We start from the raw sequence: 19,651 nt of genomic DNA, 5'->3' as shown, positions 1-19,651 counted from the left end.
ATCCGACCCCTAGTTACCTCATTTTACAGTAGGGCTGCCATGATTGGTCGACTAATAAAGTAAAGTTGAACAAAGCTGTGAGTGTTCAGCACGAAAAGGCACTTTTTATATTTGAGTGAGTGAGACCAAAACTTTCTCTTTAGTGAAAAGTAGTTCCTTGTTTCAGATACCGACCTCCTTTGATTGTGTGAATGTTTAGTAATCATTCACACTATAGTGATTCTCCTGCTTCTTTCAGTGATTTCATTAATCTTGGTATCAAAACATTCAGCTTATTCAGGACATTACTGCTTGTATTTTTGTTTGTACTATTTTATACATTTTTTTTTTAATATTGAGCAAAATATGCCCCATAGGAAATGAATGAGAAAGTCTTCAAATTTCAACATTTTATGTAAATTATCAACAAGACTTTAAATGTATTCATTGGCTATGTTTTCATCTTTTAGAGTAATTTTTAAAAAATTTGCTAATAATTTAGCAACATGCTAACGTTTTGGACTAATTTAGTTTACCGATTAGTTTTAGGCTATTTTGGAGTTTAGCTAGTATTTAAGCAGCAAGTTAGCTTTTTTTTGTGGCTAATTTGACCTCTACTGAGGTGAATTGTAAGTTTAGCTCATATTTAAGCAATTAAAGTCAATGCCATCGGTATTTTCAGCAAACAGCTTTAGCATCTTGAGCGACCACTTTCTGCAAAGCATTCTCTCCAGCCTTATCACAGCTAATGCAACTTTTCTAGTTTAATCATGTTTTATTGCCATAAACTCATGAAGGACAGAAGCTGTATGATTCAATTCAAGTTTAATAAACTATCATCTTTAATGTCTTTATTCTTAGTTTAAAGTTAATGATAGTTAAGATGTGTGCTTTCCATCTACTTTGCACATGAACCGATTAGTCGACTAATCGGAGAAAATAATCGGTGATTAGTCGACTATTAAAATGGCAGCACTATTTTACAGTTTTGCATGGTTGTGTAATCTGGTTCTGATCAGATCAAATGCAAGTTCTTTTTTTCAAGTATAATCATTTCATCTGCACAGTTTTCTTCAGATCCATCAAACAATGAAGAGACACATCTGGTGCCTATCTCACCCTCATAACTTCAGTCCTCAGACAGCAGCAAGTCTCAGCTGAGGAGACGTGTACGTCGCTGTACCATCAGCAGCTGACAGCTGACATCAGCATCATCAGTTCACAGCTGAAGGAGTAAAGCAAAAACAAGCTCAAACCTTCAAGCGTCGCCCTGGTCAAGACTATTGACTTCTGAAAGCAGCAGACTGCTTTGATGGTGTTCTGCTGCGTCTTGGGTGGACAGGAGATGCAAAGTGAGGTCCCACAGCTCAGGGTCCTCATGTGACGCTGAAGGATCCCAGAGAGGCCCAGCGGCAGCAGCTCACCAGCTTGTCCTGGAAACGAGCAGAGCAGCCAGGCAGAAAAGTATGTCAGAGATGATCGCTGCCATTCCGGCTGAGTAGGCTGGTACACTGAGGGTCTGTTCCATGAACCATGTGTGGAGCGGTAGAACCCAGTGGATCCCAGAGGCTGGTTTGGGTGGAACAAACACCTGGGAACCGAGGGGATCCCAGCACCGATGGTGGGACGGGCCATCAGTGAGGCTCCTCTCCTGATTTTGAGGGAGCTGAACATCTCCATCAGCGTGGAGGCAGCTGCTGATGCTGGGCTCGGCCTGACAGACGGGCTCGTCTCATTGGTGGATCCATACGTCTATTTATAGAGAGGTGGGAGAGGGTCGAGTGAGCTGCAGCATGACTGAGTCCCGCTCGCTCACTGTCCCCCCTGGGGTTACACACGGTTGCCATGGCGATGAGAAGCAGTCCCATAACCATGTGACCCTAACAATGCCTCGGTGCCTATGTCCCTCAGCCAGCCTCTCTCTCTCTGACATCATGCTGAGATCTGACACTCGCTTGCCCGGGGCGGGGGGGCGGGGGGCAGCGAGAGCGGGACCACAGAAGAAGAAGAAGAAGAAGAGCAGACGGGCTGCTGGACGCCTGTCAGCAGCAGCTGAACTGGAACCCTCTGAGGTTCTGGAGGCTGAGCCTGAACTGAGTCTTTGGTTCTGGGCTTTCCTTCACACTGAGGTTCCTGCAAACTGGACCATCATCGTGACCTCAAGCTGATGGTGTGTGGGCAGAAGACAAAGACCAACATCTTCTCGAAGGGGAGGACCTCTCACGTTCAGGCGCCACATCTGCCTGATTCTGGTCCGGACTGAGGACAGCTGAGATGTTCTGGAAGAACACCGCCTGGTCCTGGGATGATACAGCGGGTGCTGCTGCTGATGATGATGATGGTGGCTTTCTGCTTGCAGCAGACCTCAGAGGAACTCTGGACTCTGCTCCGGATGCAGACAGGAACCAAATCTCCACCGTCAGCACCTCTGCCTCCAACCGGGTCAGCGCCGCCTCATCAGCTGGAGCCAAAGAACTGGGCCGTGGGACGTTGGCCTCCAGCCGGCCCCTGAGCCTCGACTCCGCCAACTGCATCAGCTACATGACCACCAACAGCCAGCAGCTCGACAGCCAGGACCTGAGGGTGAGTTCTCCAACATCTGAACCTCCGTCTGTTAGAAGTTCTGATTTGGGATGACTCAGAGGTTCCTCCTGTCCTGTCAGCCCTCATCTTCCTCAACAGGGTTTCCTAAAGCAGCTGCTTACAGTAGAGTTAAAAACCACAGAACTGGGTCTTTCTGGTCCATCTTCACATCCTTAGTGCTTGACCTACAATGAAGGGCTGCAGGCTGCGTGCAGCATTTGAGTCTGACTCACAGCTGTGAAGTACAGAGGAGATATGACGGAGGAACGGCTTCTGCAGACAGACTGATGGTCTATTTTAAGACATCACTTCATGTTTGTGTTTGTGTTCCTCTGTTGGCTAAACAAAATCTATTCTCTTTAACGTTTTGGATTTTAAAAGCAACAAAGAACCTTTTCTTACAATTTTGAATCGAATCATTTGAGATATTTACAAGAGTAATTGCAGATGGATACAGTTAACACCGGAGCTTTAGTGTTTATGTTCTTTAATTTAATGTAACTTTTTAATTGTCAGCACAATCAATTCCAGTAGATACTACTGGAATTACATTGATCGTATTAACGGTTAAAAGGTTACAATATATCAAAGATTTTTGTGTTTAAGCATCACCAGCGACACCTCAGATGTTAAAGGGTTAAAATGACAAGGATTTCTTGTAAGATCGTCACAAACATGCAAAAAGCAAACAGAAATCTTTTTACCTCCCCAAATCAGTCTGCTGGACAAAAACCAAACCACCAACCCTCCACCGCCATGCTTTCCTGTTGGCATAAAGCGTGTGTCAAAGTCAAGATCCGGGGGCCAGATTCGGCCCTCCAAGTAATCATATCCGGCCCTCCAGATCATTTTATTTTATTGTTATTAATGACCTGATGTTATCTTGATCTCATTTCTAACTTGTATAATCAATTATAAGACAGAATATATTTTTATGTAGGGTCAAATATTGAAAGTTATTTAAGGTTTAAGTTGATTTATTCTGGAATAATATTTCTGCCTTTATTATTCATAATTATGTTAAAAGTTATGATTTTAAAGTTTTTAAAATCAGCATTCTGCTAGCTTTTGGACTATTTTGGCATTTACTAAGATTTTTTTAGGCTATTTAGGAGTTTAGCTAATATATCAGCTACATGTTAGCTGTTTTAGCTAATTTAGGCTTTTTAAAAAAGTTTTTAGGCTGTTTTGGAGTTAGGCTAATATTTACACGCTAGCTGTTTTGGCTAATTTAAACTTTTTTTTGTTTGTTTTTTGGATATTTTGAAGTTTAGCTATTTTTTCAGCTAAATGCTAGCTGTTTTGGACCTTTGACCCTATTTTTGTTTGTTTGTTTGTTTTTAGGCTAATTTGGCCTCCAGCTAATATTTTAGCTGGCTATTGGCTTCAGTGTTTTCAGCTATCAGTTTAACATTTTCAGCTATCAATTTCAGCATCTTCGTCTATCAGCACTAGCATCTTCAGCGGCCAAATTCATCTTACAGCATTCACACTAGCATTATCACAGGTAATGTTATATATCTAGTTCATAATTATGTTAAAAAGTTTTGGTTTTAAAGTTTTACAAAAGTGGTTTTATAGTGTTCAATAAATGTTTATCCTGTTCAGCCTGCGACCTAAGATGTGTTTTGGATTTTGGCCCCTTGTGCGATCGACTTTGACAGCCCTGGCATAAAGGGTCGACACCACACTCACACTGACAACGTGTGACTTTCTGGTGTGGCATCAGGGCGAGTTTGGCAGATGGCAAAATCATCAACTTAGGCCTCAGTTGTCCACCAGATTCTGTTCCAGGAGTCCTGCTGTTTGTGCAGATGCAGATTTGTGTCTCATGTCAGACTTCTCATTATTTACCTCCACGGATACTCTGATAGGACTAAATTATTGTTTTTTATACCTAAAAGTGTTGACAGGATTGTACTGGACCTCTTATTTGTTTTTTAAAGTCCCCCTATGATTTTTTTTATTAAAAAACATTCCCAGACGTGTTTTAATTCTGATTATGAAGTTTTTAACCAAAACCCCAACAACCCAAATGTCTTAAAAATACATTTTTCATGTTGATCTGAAGTCTATGTTTCAAAAATCTCCTCTGAGGGGGCGTGGAGCTCCACCCCTGACCGCCCCTGTCTGATTATGATAGCTCTGTGTCTCACTAGCATAAATCTTCAATGCTGCTACATAAAAACATCCATCAATCTGGGTAATGTCCAGCCGTATGGTTCTGATCCGGATGTCAGCTGGACGAGGAAGTGAAGATCTTCATGGACAGAACTTCCTCCAAAATCCTGATTCTTTCTCCTTCCAGTTCACCAAAGACTCTTTTAGCTAATTCTCCAATGTTTATTGACTGTGATCAATACATTCAATCATTGGTTTCTCAGAGTTCTTGATAAAATAATCAAAGCTAACATCAAAATGCTCTTTCATTGATTTACAATCCTTTCCAACTGCGGTCAAATGAGCCGCCGTTCACATTTCCGTGGTCACATCAAGAAGCTCCGTGGAGTCTGGTGGAGATTTTCCAGCGTTCTCAGTCCTGCTACCGTAAGTATTGGATGAAACTCACACCAAAAATCCAGTGATGCTGATTTGACCACAGAAATGTGAACGGCGGCTCATTTGACTGCAGTCAATGTGAAGATACCATCTTCTCTTCTCCAGAACCTGAACTAGACACTAGGAACAGATGAGGGTTTAGTGCATGTGCAGCAGAGCTGTTGATGGAAAGAAGATCATTCATTCGAACAGAGTCTGTCCAAGACAGTTTGATTGATTTAAAAGGAGAAATACTCAGAAATTTAAAAACTAAATGATTTCTTATTACATTTTTTCTCTTTCAGAAGAAAAGTGACACAGAGACATGTTACAAACTCTAAAAAAAACATCAGAGAGAGACTTTAAAGCTGAAAACAGACCAACTCAAGCAAAAGTTCAGTTTTCCACAAAACATTTGTTGCAAAGATTTAAGGATTTTTCTCTCAAGATTTGACAGAAAATCTTTCATTTGGAAACAACACTTTCACACATGTATGCAGAACAAGCTTCTTCAGGCTTTGAGGTCACATCTCCAGTTTTGTGGCGAGGAATCAGAACCAGGGGGTGTCACCCGTCAGGTGTTCCGGTCCCGTCCTCCGTGGTTCTGCTCTCCATGCTGACAGCAGAAACCAGCCTGCAGAAGCTGAAAGGTTGCAGGGAGCATTTCTGTGCCCACTCATCAAACATTCAGAGCTGATGAATTATAGAATGAAGCTGCTGCCGCGGCCCTGAGAGGGAATACAACCACAATATGACAGTACAACTGCGACAGATCCAAACACACCCCCACAGAGGCGGCGTGAGCAGGACCGTCTCAGTCCGCTGCTCGGATCGGTCCGCAGCGCTCAACACCGCGGCCACCTGAGGAAGTGAGAGGTGAGAAGTTGGGTCTGCTGGGATCGTCCATGATGGTCATTAGTCCTCACAAGGTGAGAGGAACGCCAGAGTGTGTGTGCAGGAAGTGCTTCTCTTATCGCTGTGGCACATCCACGGGTCTGTGCTGTTGTGTGCCTGAATGTGTGCGCGGGTTTCCTGCCATTCTTCTGCACGCCGGTTCCCACAAACATCCAGTCTGCTGTGGAGTCTGCAGCTCCCCCAGACCTGATTCCTGCAGGATTCACACTGAACCCGTGTCCTGGATCAGACCTGGCTTCGATCTGGATCAGGGTTGGACTATTCTGCTGAAAACCGGTTCTCACAGTACATCCAGACCCAGCGCTGGCAGAACTGTGACCCGAGGCCCTGCTTGGGCCTCAGAGATCCAGTTTGGAGGCGGACCTGTTCGGAGCCACCATGCACACCATCCACCGGCTGTGTCGTGTCTGCATCGGACAGAACCTGCCACAGGTCTGCGCCTGCACTTTAATAATCAGAGGGGCGGACGGGGTAAAAGTTTGGACCTGTTCCGTTTGGCAGAACCTCTGTGCCTTTTGAGTTGGGAAAGCAGAAAGAAACAAACTGTGGCTGCTGCCTGTTGTTTCAGTGTGTTTGTGTACGTGTCAGTTGATGGCACTTTGCTCCACATTCATGTGTCGGCTCTGCCTCTGTTCTGTGTTCTGGTGCCCATCTATGAGTTGATGAAGCGGGTTGTTCTAATCGATCTGCCCAATCACTGTCATTGATCAGCGGTCACATGGTCTCTGCTCTGTAGCAGCCCTGCAGAGCCGCTCTCATCTGAGCCTTTTTTTGGGGGGGTGACTGTTTGCAGACAGTTTCTCAGAGCTTCCTGTAGGAAAATCACAGCAGAGCCTCTGACCCGACCCGGCTCTGTTTGAACGAGCTCCACGTCGTCCGGAGCTACACAAACACTCATGTGTCAGGAAGAGCTGCATGTAGAAATTGATTGTTTTTGCTGTGCAAACATCTTTGAGCTGTTCAGGCACCATGGAGCGGAACCGGTCCAGTTCTACTGGTCCTTCTGGGATTTTTTCTGGCTGAGGGTTCTGAAAGCAGAAAGTGGGTTCTCTCCTCTGTGTGTCCTGCTGGTTCCTGAATCTGTTGAAGCTCAGCGTAGCTGACAGATGTGTCTCTAAAGCAGACGTCTTTCAGCTTCTCCACGCTCTCTTTGCTCAGACGACTCACTGGATCAGAAACACGGGCAGAACCGACAGAGAGGAGCCTCTCAGATCCTGTGAAGACACACAAACTGTCCTTTATAAATACCTTCACCGTGGAGTCCAGCTCCTCAGGGTCCACCGCCTCTCAGGAACCCTGCAGGAGTTTTAATATCACCCTGTCAGTCTGGACTCCGGGACATTAAACTTCCTTTGTGAGAGGAAAGTCTCAGGACGCGTCGACCTTTCATCAGCGCTCTCTGTTCCTCAGAGTCATGGAAACGGCTCACAAACCTGAACTTGACTCGTCAGTTTGACCCAAGACTGCAGCCGGTACTGCTGTGAGAAAACGAGGTCTGTGTTAAACCACGGCGAGAGATTAGGAAACCTTTCCTAGATAAAAGGAAAGCGAAGCGATGACAGCTTAGCTGCTGAGTGTCTGAAGGAAACCAGCTGACAACAGAACCGTTTTTTACTTCTACCTCAGGCTGGGCACCGGCTGGGTTTTATTCAGCTCTGGTTCCAAAGCAGGTCTTCTGTTTCGGTTCCTAATCAGTGCCCATTTTGGTACTTCAGTAATAAAAAATAATGCCCACATCTTCCCAAACCATCACATTTTCATTCCCAAGTCATCATACACTAACATATAGTGAAGACCTACGCGTCAAAAATGGACGTTTTGGGTGTCTGTTTTTTGACGTGCTGATTGTTCCCATTAAATCAAAGCTCCACAACCTCCGGGCTGCAAACCGGTGACCCACCACTCTTTCACCGCTCTGCAAACTCGCTGCTCACTGTCTGTCAAACATGTGATCCTGAGCTAGACACCACAGCTATATCTGTGTCTGTGAATGTCACACTTCCAATGAATGGAAGACGAAGATAATGTTGATCAGGATTATTTATAAAAGAATTCCACAAAAACCTACCAAAAAAATGAAATAGTTCAAAGATTTCTCGTTACCGGGGGTTTTATCTGAATGACAGCCGCTTCCACTGTGTTTCTGTGTCTCTGTGACTGAGTTTGAAGGCTTTCATAACCCGAGAGGGGGAAAATAGGAACCTTTTTTATATTATTGTCTCTATGAAAATAAGTTCAGGAGACCTGAGCAGGCAGCCGAGCTCAGCTGAACTCCAGGAGTTCAGAGAACCACCGTGCTGCGACAGGACAAAAGGCTCGTATTGGGTTAGTATTTTACCTACTGATCGGGTCACTGAAAACGCCTGTTCCTGATTGGGTGATGCGATGCAGCGACCTGTCAAACTTCAGTGACCTGCTACGACATGCACCCAGACATTTGAGTCGTGCACATGCTCGCCCTATCAGCGGTCTTATATGAGCCCGCCCACCACCGCAGGAAAGGCAGAAGGATTGGCTAGAGCAGGGGTCAGCAACCTTTAACAGTAAAAGAGACGTTTGGGCTTGTTTTCTACTGATCAAAACCTAAAAGGAGCCGTATAATCTTAATTTAGTCTTTAAGAAATTTGGATTTGCATTCATGACCTTCTTTTTAAAAAAAATTAATATGAATTTTGTCTATTTTTTTTGGCACGAACAAAAGCAAAAATAAAAATAGCATGTTATTTTTTTTTTTACTTATTTTCAAAATATAAGACGCTCTGTGCAAAACATGATAATCTCAGATCAGCTCTGGAAAGCTAGTAACTAATCTTGTGCAGCATAAGATAATTTGTGCTTTTAACTCATAAAAGATCAAACTTTTTACCAAAGTTTTTCTTTGCATATAAAATCTGTTCATTCAGGAGGTAGAGTTGATCAAACAAGATGTCTTCAGGTCAACAGGATGTAAAAACCTACAGAGTTTATCATCTATGTGAACCTCAGACATCAGTTTATACATTTAACTCATCTAAATTAAATATATGATAATTAAGTAATCCTTACTTTTAAAAATTAGCTATTTTCATTTTCTTTTCTGCTGCTGACTCTGACTGTCGACATGTCTGGGTCAGCAGTCTCCATGAATTATTTTAGTTTGGGGTTGGATCTTGGTAGTCTTAGTTTTCAGGCTTTGTTTATTTGTTTTCTTTAGTTGGTTTTGGTTAATCAGCCATTATCAGGGAACTGCTGACTCTGACGGTCGACATGTCTGGATCAGTAGTCTCCATGAATTATTTTATGTTTGTACAAGGAGTCATCATGGAGAGATAAAAGAGCCTCATGTGGATCAGGTCCTCCAGGTCTGACCTGATGGACAGTTTCTGCACTCACTCCCAACCGTTCTCCACAGGTCAGCATCCTCCGTGGAGAAGACGGCTTTGGATTCACCATCTGCTCTGATTGTCCGGTCAGAGTTCAGGCCGTGGACCCCGGTAAGACTCGTCCGCCGCCCCACATCCTGACTACATGCACACCCAGAACACAGAGCTTGAGTGTCTGTTCAGAATTGTGAAACTGGTGGCTGGTTAGCATCCAAGTGGAACTGGTTTAACCCTTTATTACCGGAGCTCTAGTATTTATGTTCTTTGATTTACTGTCAATTTTAAATTGTTAACACAATCAATGTGTATGACGTTGCTGTGTTGAAAAGTTCCAGTATGTTAAAGATTTTGTGTTTTAGCATCACTGACAACTCCTCAGGTGGCATCTGCTTTTCTTTCTTGTCAATATTCTTGTCCTGGTCAGAGCTTGTTTTAGGAAATAGCACCCTAACCGTGCAGAGGCCGTCAGACTGTTCAGGTTTTGGTTCACTCCTGAGAGCACCATGTGGGAAAGCAAACCAAACCAAATGAGGGTGTAAAACTGAGCTGTCCATTTCCTTTTTTGTGGAAGCCGCCTGAGCAATTCGTGAGTCGTGCGTTTCAGAGGTTGTGCTTCTTAAACTATAGCTTAGTAGTGTAAAACATGTACAGGACCATCAGTTAGTTCCAACTTTTATTGATTGAATTTTGCATCCGAATGGTCTCTATTTTCAGAAATTCAGTGAAAGGAAAGACTCAGGTCATGTTTGAAGACTGAAGTGAGGGGACTGGCCTGTTGCACTGGATAGAAGATGCCCCCTTTGACTGTATATAGAGAACTGGACTGAGTGACCCCTCCCCCCAAACAGCAAGTACCTGCTGGCTTCAACAAGCCGAAGTCCCGTAGACTTCTATAGAGAAATAAACGGTTATTACAAGGGATGTCCCGATTCGATCACGCGATCGGAAATCGGGGCCGATCACGTGATTGGGAACTCGATCGGAATCGGACTCCTTCGTCCGATCAGGATCAGATATTTCATTAATCGTCATTATGATCAGGTCATTACCAGAAAACGGCAGCAGCTCAAGCAGAAGGCTAACTTGGAAACAAAGCTAGCTAGAAAGCTAACTTCCGGGACCAATAACTCTTTTAAAAACGCTTTAAACTGACAGCAAGTGTCTCTATTGGTTTGTCATAACTCAAACAACAACCTCTAAAGGTATTCCAACAGAAAAAGATTTGGTTTCTTTTTAATGTGAAGCTCTTCATGCTGCAGACAGATGGCTACACAGCAGCTGCTAACTGCTACATGCTAGCGCCGTGATTTTACTCCTTAGGACCCGAGCTGTCCTTTGACATGCCTGTTTGATTTATCTGATAGAGAAATGACAGTTAAGAAAATTAACTACTGTGATAATAAAACCAAAAATGTGATGTCTTAAGAACTTAAAAAAGAAGCACATAATCTTAAAAATAACTAAATAAATAAAACTATAAATTAAAACTAATAATGATATCAGGTATTCATGAACACTCATCACATTCATGCTAAAACAAAGTCATAATTTATTTTTAAGAATTCTAAATGAGGACAGGAATCACATTTGGTCAAAAATGTTCAATAGCTCTAAAGATATTAAAGCTAAAGTCACTAAACTTTATCACATGACTAATTATCACTTATAACAAGAAAATAGTTTTTTTTTCCTTGTTTATATTAGCTCTATTTTAACTTATTGGCATATTTTTTATATCGCAAATTTTTCAAGTTCCAAACTGACTAATCAGATGCCTCAGTAAAAGCATTTGGTACTGCTGGCCCCCAACTCCAACGTTTGATTGACAGACCCTCCCGAGCTGCTCTCAGTGGAAGGGGGGTGGACTTACAGCAAGCTTAATCATCATTGGCGAAAGTGCAAGCCAAAGAAACTAAGACCGACTCGACCAATCACTATCGTCCGACTCCAAATGATGGCGTCCATATTGTGCTAAAGTGGTGAATGAATGCTGGACGTAAGGTATTTTCGATGGTTGACGTCACACCTGCTCTGTCCAGTTCTCTTGTACAGTCAGTAATATTCCACATGGCAGAGGGGTCAGGAGGAAAAGTCTATCAGATAGATAGATGGATGGATGGATGGATGTATGTTTGCTTGGATGTTTGGATGGATGTTTGTTTAGATGGATGGATGGATGGATGGATGGATGTTTGGATGGATGGATGGATGGATGGATGGATGGATGGATGGATGGATGGATGGATGGATGGATGGATAGAGGGATGGATGTATGTTTGTTTGGATGAATGTTTGTTTGGATGGATGGATGGATGTTTGCTTGGATGTTTGGATGGATGTTTGCTTGGATGTTTGGATGGATGTTTGTTTGGATGGATGGATGGATGGATAGATAGAGGGATGGATGTTTGTTTGGATGAATGGATGGATGGATGGACGTATGGATGGGTGCTTGGATGGATGGCTTCTGTTGAGCCTTTTTGACCCTTTAACACCTGAGGCGTCGTCTGTGACGCTTAAACACAAAATCTTTAACATACTTCAACTGTTCAACCGTTAAAACGATCAACGTCATTCCAGTAGATTCTGAAGGATAAAAGCGGCTCAGAATCTGCTGAAATTATGTTGATCGTGTTAACGATTAAACAGTTCCAGTAAATCAAAGAACATAAACACTGGAGCTCCGGTGTAGAAGGATTAAGACCTCTCATAGCTGGAGAAAATAGATTGTGCAGGAACTGAGGTTCACCTGGTGAGAAAACCTTTGTGTAGCGTCTTGATTTAGACTTTTCTGAGCATTAAACTGTGAAGTTTAAACGAAGCCTCACAATAAAAACACTTTGACTGTCATCAAAGTGAAAGGATCATAAATGAGGTTGGTGCTCTTGTACGCTGCTGTGTTGAAGGGCAGCAGCAGGACCACATTTCAGAAGAGTCCACAGGTTGTTGAAGGTTCCTGCAGCTCAGTGCTGCAAAAACAAAGAAAGAACTACAGATCCATCATTGCAGCGCTCCAAAGCAGATACGTCACCAAGCTGGGATCTGGTGGTGAATGTTTGAACAGTCAGGGTGAAGGTAAGTTCTAGGTACTTGGTGAAGGTAAAAGACTCCAGAGTTAGTGAAAGACGATGAAACATCTTTCATGAACATGCATCTGGAAAGGCATTACTAGTTCCTTTTGGAAAGACGTCTTCCTGTCTCCAGCTGACTTCATCTAAGATCTCAGTCTAAACTCAGTGGCTGTCTGTTGCTTTCAGGAGGTCCGGCTCATCTCTCCGGACTCCGTCAGGGAGACTCTGTCATGCAGCTGAATGGACTTCCAGTAGAAACCTGGAAATGTGTGGACCTTGCTCATGCCATCAGGTACCTCCGGCTCTGACCTCATGTGCTCATTCATTAGTCACTCATAGCAACAGTCTAGCTTTGGTGTGTTCAGGATCGTTTGATCGTTAAGCAGACGTTCACTTTATGTCTTCACCAAACCTTTGGACACAATCTCATTGACCTCTTTTCCCAAATCTGGGGTCTGATTGAAACCGCTCCTCCACAGGAGCTGTCCTTCTCAGATCCTGCTGGTGGTGTGGAGGGGGTTACCTGAGGCTGGGTCAGGATGTGACGCTCTGCTGCGCTCTCAAACCCACAGTACGGTGAGTCTGGACCACTGCTAGCATGTTTCTGTTTGCCTTTACTCCCAGACTCCTCTGAGTTTCTGCAGTCATAAAGAACTCGATGTCTCTGTCTCTGATGGGCTGTCCTGAACAGACTTGGTTGTGCTTCTGTAGATGACGGGCAGCAAGCTGCTGTCTCACCCGTCCCACAGCAAACATGGACGCCGGTGGGGTCAAGGGCTGGGAGTGCGCTCCAGTTTGGGGGCTCTGGGCTCCCTGTGGCGAGACAAGGCAGAGGAGAAGAAGGAGCAAGATGAAGATCAGGAGGTGTACTCGCCTCCCACCGCCACGCTGAAAGGCACCCGTGTGACATCATCAAACGGAGACAACTACATCATTCTGTCACCTCTGAATCCAGGAGCACAGGTGAGTCAGGTGACCGGATTAGGTACATAACAGTACTGTGGCTATAAGTCACTTTGGTTCTGTTTCAGCTCCTGCAGCCAGTTTACCAGGACAGGAACGGAACCATTGGTACGTCTGATCCAGATGTTAGCCACTGAGTTTAAAAAAAAAAAAAAAATTCCTACAGAGGTTTGTGATCTGCAGGTCGTCTGTACCAGACTCACCCGAGCAGAGGTCAGAACCTCCTTCACAATTCTCGGACCAAGTCATCAGTGCCATCGTTTTCCAGCCACACCTCCACCCTGCCACCCCCACCTGCCAAAACCTCCTCATCTACCTCACCTGGTAACTATGGCAACTACCAGAACTGTACCATCGTCCAGTCTCATCTGCCCCGCTCTGGATACGGAACCTACATCAGTCTGGCACCAAAAACTCTCATCTTCCCAGTCTTTGTCCAGGTCAGAACATCTGTGTGCACCGTGGCCCAAAACACATTTGTTTATCTGCTCTGCTTGAATCAGCTGCTTCTAGAGGCGGAGTTTAACCCTTTAACATCCGAGGCACAAAGTCTTTAATGTACTGTAACTTTTTAGCCATTAACAGGATCATTCCAGTTGATTGTGAAGGAGAAAAGCGGCTCGATGAGCCACTTTTCTCCTTCACAATCAACTGGAATGATCATGTCCACGGTTGAAAAGTTACAGTAAATCAAAGAACATAAACACTGGATCTCTGGTGTCAAAAGGGTTAAAATCAGAATCTTTTATTGAACCACATCAGTTTCCATAAAGAACCTTAGAGCTGATTGAAGGTTTTTAGGAATATGACAACAGTTTCCTCCATTTTCAAGTAAAAATCATGTATGGTCCCTCAAAAATCTGTGACCTCAGACTTCCATCGACTGTATCTGAGAACTGGACCGAGTGAGTGTGACGTCATTTATGGAAAATGAATTGCTTCCAGTTCCAATCAAATTACTTCTGTCACTATTTTTTTGTAATACAGTCTTTAGTAGCCAGATGACATCAGTGATTGGTTTGAACCGGTCTGAGTCAATGTTTCTATGGCAACCACTCTCACCAATCAGGACTGAGCTTGTTGTGCAACATGAACTTTGTCAATCAAACATTTCAGACCTTGGATGTGGGACCACATATTTTTACTGAGGGAGTTGATTAGTCAGTTTATAACTTGAAAAAATAGACCCTTTTCAAGTGACTTCTGGTTTACGGGTTTAGAACGGCAAAGCTGACAGCTGAACGCTGTTGGACACACTTTTATGTAAACAATAAAAGATCATCTTACCAATTTTAACAGAAAAATGTACAATATTTATTTTATAAATGTCCTGCTGAACTGTATTTTCATTTCCTGTCTTAGATTGTTCACAAATCTAAATACAAATTTGAACAATCCTTCAATATTTGAGGTTCTATGGAAGATGTCAACCTTTGATTTGAGATACAGATTGCTTCTTGTTAGTCGTATGTGTTTCAACTGCACCCAAGGCTAAATGTAGTTGTTGTAATAAGATATGTTTGTTGTTTTTCGGGGTATTTTAAGGGGTAATTGTAGAAATAGAAAATGTTTACCAAGTGGAACAGCGAATATTTTATGAAGCCACATATTTTTAGCTTTCAAAATAAGAGCAGCCAAGACAAAAGTTTAACTCAGGCTGTACGCATTTAGGAAATTACTGTGAATAATCATTTCCTTATATATATTTTTGATGGTTTTAAATGATTTTTGATCCTTGTTTATCTTTATTATCCTGCAGGATCAGACACAGTTATGATCAACAGCAAAGAGGAGCTACGTCAGAAAATAACACAACAGTTATTAGTTTTTCTTTACTGTCAGACACGTTGAAATTGTCTGACTTTAGTCTGTTTTTAGTGATTTTGTGAACACAGAAATGTAATCAACTGGACAGAAAAGATCTTCTGCAGATCTAAGTCTCATCCCTGTCGCAGAAAGCTAGCGTTAGCATTAGCATCAGTTAGAAGAAGAAAATCTGAATTCATTATCAAACCAGCAGCATTCGGTGAAGTTCCTGTAACCTTCATCTAACTATGACCGAGAAATAATCCACGACTGGTTTAATATCATCCAGAGGATTTTGGGGAAGCAGCTGTGGAGCATTCTGCAGGAGGAATACTGACATTTGATCTGAGAGGGAAATACAACCAGGGAGGACAGTTGCTTTAAACAGCGTTCAGCCGTCAGCTTTGCTGTTCTAAGCCCACAAACAGGAAGTCACTTTATACACTCACCATTTTGGGAGACAAGTCTATTAAAAAAAAAAAAAAAGACAAGGATTATCCAGAACATGTTAAAAAGGTTACCAGAGCAAACATATGTATTCTGACCAATGGAATGACTGAATAATAGATGTTAAATTCTCTATAAAAGTCTGTGGGATTTTGGCTTCTTGGAGCCACTTCATGTTTGGAATGTGAGGGGGAGGGGTCACTCAGTCCAGTTCTCTTCTACAGTCAATAGCTTTAACTTTTGGAAAAGTTCTGCAATAAGCAGCGTATCAGCCCCATGGTGACTTCTGAGCCTTAAGAAAGTGAGCAAAACATGTTTAACCCAGAAAGACGAGTCGCTTCCCTTTCACGCTGCCTCTCTATGCCTCTATTGTCCTGTTTGCCATAAAACCAACCATTAGTTAGCAGACCACCGGGGTCGACGTGCTCGTTCATAACACGCTGGAGCGTGCATGTATGCGCATGCACACCAGCAGACATGTGAGAGTCAGAGCATTTTGTTTTCTACTTTTTGAGCAAATCTCAGAATTTAGTGTAACACTTCTGTTCAGCTCTTGTGGGGTGGGACACTGCACCACAGCACCTCATGCATCTTGTTTTGAACATTTCTAAGCTCTGAGCAAATCACAGTTGAAGCCACGGGAGTTTATTCTAGCTAAAGCATTCTATAGGAACGTTTTTCTTTATCTTTAAACTTCTGGCTAAAGTTCATTTTTGTACAAAGCTCGCAAATAACAAATACAGCTTCTGCTGTTGTTGCTTTTTTTGAGAACAAATTCAGAAATGCAACACTTGAAGTAATTTAAGGCCACCACAGAATAAATAAAGGAGAGAGTGTCTTCTATGTTTTACTGATCAGTGAGTGAAGGTATCCACTTTTACAGAACTACTATATAAAAAAAGAGCTAACAAAAACCTACAAGCTAACACATTCTATCTTGCAAAAATCTGCATTAACATTTGATCTTCAGTTGATTTTAAAACATCAGAGTCTTTTCTTCATTTTTATTCTGCATGGAAATCCCTCCCTCGTTCCCAGAATTCCCTCAAACTAAAGAAGGATAACGATGTTGTCACATCTGTTGACGGTTTGTGTTTTTCTTCAGCCTCTGGACCTGTGCAGCCCAGACCGGACCTTGCTCATGTCAGAGGAGATGATTTTACACCAAGCCAACGCGCTTCCTGCTAAGGTAACGGAAACCTGTGAGACGCGTTTTGAGTCAGTGTGACATCACCCATAGAAAATGACTCAGTTCAGCCAAATTAAGTTAAAGAAGAATTAACTTATCTAGGTCTACATTTACGTGTTTGAATAGACTTCAAAATGATAGGACTGGGGGACATGTGGGGGAATAGGCCACAGACAGGGACGAGCCAGAGACGTGGTCCACGGCCAAGACGAGTCAGAGGCGTGGTCCATGGCGAAGACGTGCCAGAGGCGTGGTCCACGACTAAGACGAGCCAGAGGCGTGGTCCATGGCGAAGACGAGCCAGAGGCGTAGTCCACGACTAAGACTAGCCAGAGGTGCGGTCCATGACTAAGACGAGCCAGAGGCGGGGTCCACGGCGAAGACGAGCCAGAGGCGTGGTCCATGACTAAGACTAGCCAGAGGCACGGTCCACGTCCAAGAGCAGCCAGAGGCGTGGTCCATGGCAAAGACAAGCCAGAGGTGTGGTCCACAGCCAAGAACAGGAGCACAGATGATCCATCAGGAATCTAAAATCTCTCCCACTGCCCAGGAGAGAAGTGGGAAAGAGGAACAATACAGGAATTTCACTGCACCAAACAGAAGCACAGAGAACTAAATATAATAAATAACAAAGAATGTTCAACATGAGGGACATCAGGCATTACTGAAGAATCTGATTGGTCACTTTAAAACTTGATTAACTTGGAACTACAGAAAAAAATATAATGAAACAATGAGGATTATCAAGAATGTGTTCAAAAGGTATCAGGATAAAAATTATTCGGACAAATGTAGTGACTGAGTTATAGCTGTTTTGTATTTTTTAACTTGTTAGAGCCACATGTAGGCAACACCAAGCATAGAATATCCAAGTCAGACATAATAACAGTGTTAGCATTCATTGTTTTTCCTGGTGCTTTAAATCCCTCTTAGTATTGAATTGGAGAAGATTCCATCTTTAGCATCAGGTCTGCAGAGTGTAAACAGAGTCCTCCTCTGAGTGTAAAGCAGCAGGCAGATTTGTGTCTGCTGAGTATTGATGAACTGTCTGAAGATACGTTTGTTCAGAAGATAAAAACCAATATCTGATTGTAAAGAGGAGACATCTGATCCAGGATCAGCCTTACACTAAATGGATTCTGTAAACACGCATGCCCCATTTCTGGGAATTCACTACCTTTTGGTTTCAGTAAGTGAAAGGGAGCTGCTGCAGAACAGGAAGTGTGGCGTCGGGATTCTTTGATCTCTCTGACCTTGGGATCACATAACCTTCTGTAAGCTCAACTTTACTCACGGCTGGAGCCACCATGAACAAGTTAACCCCATAGAGGAAGAAGACCCATTAAATATCAGTTTGGAACTTCAAAAGGTTTATGCCGATCCATTCCAAAGAGCTCTAAAGCCAGAAGGGCAGCAGATGAGGGCAGATTCTTTAAGTGTGGGGTGGGGTTGTGGGGTCTTGGAAGCGCTGAAAGCAGGGACTCCTCGGCAGCCAGACAAAGCACAGGGGCCCTTTTTAAGAACCAGGTTTTGTTGAAACTCTTAGTTTGTGGATTCTGAGTTAAGGAAAACTCTGAGTTTCTTGTTTCAGACACTGGCTAAGCTGAATTCGGGGTTCATCACTATGGCAACTGACTTGTGAGCGTAACCTGGTCTGGAGCAGCTTTCCTTCAGGAAACTCAGAGTTCCTGCGGTCTCTGCCCCTTCATAAAGTGAAGGATGTAAAAATAGGACTTCCTAATTAACATTTTTAGAACATTCACAAAATACTGGACGTTTCTGCCACGCAGAAACCAAAATAGCATGTCCACTCATAGAGAATCCCGTAGATGAGGAGGCTGGATTAATCCGGAAGGAATGGTCATTTATGTCGGGAGAGGATTTTGAGGCCATTAATCAGTCAAAATGAATCGGTCAACTCGGAGTAGGTCAAGTTGGAGTAAGTCAACTCTGAGTAAGTCAACTCAGAGTAAGTCAACTCAGAGTAAGTCAACTCAGAGTAAGTCAACTCAGAGTAAGTCAACTCTGAGTAAGTCAACTCGGTGTAGGTCAACTCTGAGTAAGTCAACTCGGTGTAGGTCAACTCTGAGTAAGTCAACTCGGAGTAGGTCAACTCAGAGTAAGTCAACTTGGAGTAAGTGAACTCTGAGTGCAGGTTTGAACTCTGAATTTGTTTAACCTTTCAATGGATATGAATGAAGTTTCTTGAAGTAATTGTTTGAAAAAAAATGTGTGACAGCATGTGTGTCTTTCAGGTTACCGTATTGATCTACAGCGACCTGCTGTTGTTGACCAGAGAAGATGAAGCTGGACGCTGTAATGTCCTCCAGAGTCCTCTGTACCTGAACACAGTGAAGCTCAGAGAAGGTACCCTCCCTCTTCTTCTCATTAAATCCTTGTGTTAACACCCCCCCCCCCTCACCCCTTGGGCTATGGTTACACAGTGGAGTTTTGTAACTAATAGTGGATAAATACCTTGACCTTAATGTTCAGAGTCCATGGGAGTCCAAACCAGTTTATTCTCCTGGTTTGAATCCAAATGGTTTCATTCTGTTTGGATTCATCAGAAAAGATGATTTCACATTTATTTGAAACGTAAGTGAGCTTGTTGGAAGTCCACACCTCTACCACTTGAAAGCTGGCAAAACGAAATTTGACGAATGTTTTTAATATTGAACCACATGAGTGAGTCTTCTGAATGGTCAGTTTATAACTTGAATAACTTGCAATAAAGAAAAAAAATATCTTAAAAAAAAACAAGGATTACCAAGAACATGTAAAGTACCACTACAAGAATG

General features: G+C 43.1%; 1 protein-coding gene across 4 annotated transcripts in view; it reads left to right on the top strand.

Annotated features, from left to right (window-relative positions):
* The window catches only part of LOC112141391 (regulator of G-protein signaling 3), a 39,682-nt gene that overhangs the window by 12,524 nt on the left and 7,507 nt on the right, over positions 1-19,651 (top strand). For 3 of the 4 annotated variants that reach the window (XM_024264520.2, XM_036210781.1, XM_024264523.2), the window contains exons 11-19: positions 2,339-2,562; positions 9,407-9,488; positions 12,635-12,740; positions 12,928-13,024; positions 13,160-13,411; positions 13,480-13,519; positions 13,595-13,851; positions 16,770-16,853; positions 19,109-19,220. In XM_024264520.2, the coding sequence (XP_024120288.1) occupies positions 2,339-2,562; positions 9,407-9,488; positions 12,635-12,740; positions 12,928-13,024; positions 13,160-13,411; positions 13,480-13,519; positions 13,595-13,851; positions 16,770-16,853; positions 19,109-19,220 (1,254 nt within the window). The remainder of the gene's footprint in view (positions 1-2,338; positions 2,563-9,406; positions 9,489-12,634; positions 12,741-12,927; positions 13,025-13,159; positions 13,412-13,479; positions 13,520-13,594; positions 13,852-16,769; positions 16,854-19,108; positions 19,221-19,651) is intronic. The other variant, XM_024264521.2, reaches the window with a different exon arrangement.

The sequence above is a fragment of the Oryzias melastigma genome, unplaced genomic scaffold (genome assembly GCF_002922805.2).
Source record: "Oryzias melastigma strain HK-1 unplaced genomic scaffold, ASM292280v2 sc00240, whole genome shotgun sequence".
In the NCBI taxonomy this organism is placed as follows: domain Eukaryota; kingdom Metazoa; phylum Chordata; class Actinopteri; order Beloniformes; family Adrianichthyidae; genus Oryzias; species Oryzias melastigma.
This window is presented reverse-complemented; position numbering and strand designations above follow the sequence as displayed.